General features: G+C 36.7%; 1 protein-coding gene across 1 annotated transcript in view; it reads left to right on the forward strand.

Annotated features, from left to right (window-relative positions):
• LOC107712606 (protein 4.1-like) overlaps positions 1-3,303 on the forward strand; it is a 50,314-nt gene that overhangs the window by 24,780 nt on the left and 22,231 nt on the right. Inside the window, exon 11 of the mRNA XM_016517929.1 lies at positions 1,708-1,836. Coding sequence (XP_016373415.1) covers positions 1,708-1,836 — 129 coding nt within the window. The remainder of the gene's footprint in view (positions 1-1,707; positions 1,837-3,303) is intronic.

Genomic DNA, 3,303 nt, shown 5'->3' on the forward strand with positions numbered 1-3,303 from the left:
CACTTTATGTACTCTCCAATTGTAAGTCGCTTTGGACAAAAGCATCTGCAAAATGACTAAATGTAAATGTAAAAAAGGCTCCTAAGCGATTGAGGTGTTCTGTTGTTGGATGTGATAATGAACATAGCAGTCGTCATTTACTCCCGACATCTGAGCCACTGAAGACGCAGAGGATTAGCTTTGTTTTTGAAAGGAATGCGCCGATCCCCAATCTGCCTAAATGCGTCTATGTTCGCGTGAATCGTTCCTGATCCAGCCTCACCTACAGAAGAAGTGAGTATAAGGTTCTTTTATGAATCTTTGCAAATCGCCTTTCCTAATAATGTTGTAATTAGCAAGTTCCGCGGCTTTTCATGAGAACTGCGCATTACCCCACAGAAGAGAGGGGCGGGGTGAGCAGAGCTCATTAGCATTTAAAGGAACATGCACTAAAACGGGTTGCTGAAAACAGAGCTGATTTTGACACGGTAAAATGGTGTTGTTTTACACTACCATTGAGAAATTTTAACCAAAGTATGACTTTTCATTAAGACCCTAAAGAATCATATCAACTTGTGGAAAATGGGCATCCGATGACCCCTTTAAATGCACTAATAACTATGTAAAAGGAGACTTGCAGACTGATGCGAGGTCCACTCCGATCTATTCTTTTGAAAGCGCCACATGGTGAGCCCACGATTTGGCTTGAATTTGCCAGAGCGTTCATTCTCATCATCATCTGTCAACCTGACGTCGCCATTATTGGATGAAAATAATATTTGACTTACAATGTGCCAAACATTCCTAAATCAAAAGCTTTTTTGGCCGAGTGCCTATAGATAAAAGATTAAAAAGCAAAACCATACTAATTTGTGATGGTTTTGAAATGCATAATCTGCATATCTGAGCCAAGCATTGTGGGTAATAGGAGCGGTGGGCTTCTAGGCGTGATGAAGGCTTCATTCAGGTCCTCTCAGTCAAGAGGGTGTATGTAGTTTTAGAATTAACACTCTTCACTCTCCAGTGTTTGTGGAGCTTCCTGATATTTTTCTCCACTGGTACGCACTTCTGTGAAGCATAATTTAATTCCAACTGAGACTGATTATGACAGAAATCATAATTTTCAATTATTTTCCTTGTAATTTATGTTAATGTACTTGCTTTATGTGGAGCAAAAGCATGCAATTATTTCTTATACTACAAATCCAGAACTGTGTTCCTGCATTACTCAATACCATAATTGCGATATTGTAGATTTATTGTAGTCGATATCGTGATTGCGATATGTTTGATTAATTGGATAGCACTAATTTCAGCTCACTTTTCTCTGCCTTTATTATTAACTCAGCTGGGTGGCAATTTTATACCATTTATGTTTAAGAAATCCAGGCAGTGTGCCATTATAAGCATTTTTAGATAGATTTACTCTTTTACGCACCATAAAACAAAATAATTTTTATTGGAAAGGGTGATAAAGTACATATGAAATCATTGAAGTGGCTGTATTTTGTACCTGTTTTTTTGCCAACCATTCAAAGTCTCACCAGGCTAAGCATTTTTTCTTGTCTAGCAGCTTTTTTCTGAGATAGTCAGCACAGAATATCAATCTTACAGTACAAAGGCTTGGCCAAAGGTTCCAGATGGTGTTTAGTAACTGTTGATGTGTGTGAGGTGAAGTTAATGTAGTTCGAAATCTCACTTTCCACTGTGTCTTGACCCCTCTCACAGTCTCCTGTGGTGAAGACGAAAACGATCACCATTTCTGATGTCACCAACTCCCTTCGCAGCGAAATCGCCAGCAAGGACATCCCGATTGTGCATACAGAGACCAAGACCATCACATATGAGTCTGCACAGGTGAGCCCGGTCGCTCTTTGAATCAACCTTGTTGCTGACATAATTTTTGGTTAGTCTTTGACTGTGGCATTGTTTGACTGAATATGTCACACATGGAATGAAAAATGAACTAGGATGCATTGGGATGTAAAATGTATCGGCATCAATACATATTGGTAACCACATCCCCCAGTAATAATCATTTTGTTAATAACAGTAATAATCAAGAATATTGGATATTTAACAGTGCATGTATCGGCACACATCTGTATTCAGAACAGAATATATCACTTTCATAACTTCCTATTCTGCACTGTATGTGTTCAGTGTTTGTTGTAATCTATTGCAGTGCTGTCAGTTTCACAGTGCATTGCTGTGTGAGTTTAACTTATCATTAAGATCCATTAGTTGCCTTTCTTAGGCCAGTTTTTTAAAGAGTTTCTAACTAGCATCCCAGAGGTCCCACTGCTGTAATAATGAGGATTTATTTTTTCCAATTTTCCATCTTTAGCCAAAAATTATCCACCTTTATAATGCCTGAATTCACTTATAGCATACCAAACTCGTTGGCTGCACTATTTTACTGTATGTGCACTTACACTAAACTCACAGAGTACATACCCAGTGTTCAGGTGGAACAGGACTGTAAAATAAGTCCAATAATAATAAAAAAAATGCTACTAATTCACTTTTAGCATATGAAACTTATAAAATAAAATTATTATTATTATTATTTAAATTAATTAATAATATTTATTTATTTATTTATTTTTGGAAAACCAAAGATTGACAGTTTAAAAAAAGTAGGGATGCACGAATGTTCGGCAACCAAAATTATTTGGCCGAACACCGAAAGAGTTTTTTTTGCTAATTTCGGCCGAATCATTTTGGTTGCCAAAAAATTGTCAAAATACATAGGGAAAAACTTGAAAAGCCGTGTTTGGTATTCGGCCTTTGGCCCAGTGTTTCATTTTGTTCGGTTTCGGCTTCGGCCAAGAATTTTCATTTCGGTGCATCCCTAAAAAAAAAGTACTTATTTTGGATTTGGACAGAATTAATATATAACAATAAATTTCTGATTATTTTAGTAGGAAGCTTTTTTATTATTATTACAAAGACCCTAAAAGGACATGGTGATGGGAAAACATTAAATGTATTATTATATTTTACTGCTTCCCCGAGAAACTTTGCATTCCCTCGCAAAACTTTTATGCTCTCTCGAGAAACGTAACCTCCTGCTAGTGAATGCAGAACTGCTGATGGAAATAATATGATGTGCACTCTGCCACTGGGGCAGTACCTTTGTAAAGGTACTAATATACACTTTATGTACTAATATATACTTTTAAAGTTTTTACATGCACCCTTTAGGGATAAATAAGGCACAAAGGTGTAGCTTTTGAAAGGATACTGCCCCGGTGACAGCTTTTGTACCTTTTTTTTTTTTTTTTTTTCTGAGGGTGTATTTTAATGGATACAAATGAAAGT

This window comes from Sinocyclocheilus rhinocerous, unplaced genomic scaffold (assembly GCF_001515625.1).
Source record: "Sinocyclocheilus rhinocerous isolate Xijiao unplaced genomic scaffold, SAMN03320098_v1.1 scaffold628, whole genome shotgun sequence".
Taxonomy (NCBI): domain Eukaryota; kingdom Metazoa; phylum Chordata; class Actinopteri; order Cypriniformes; family Cyprinidae; genus Sinocyclocheilus; species Sinocyclocheilus rhinocerous.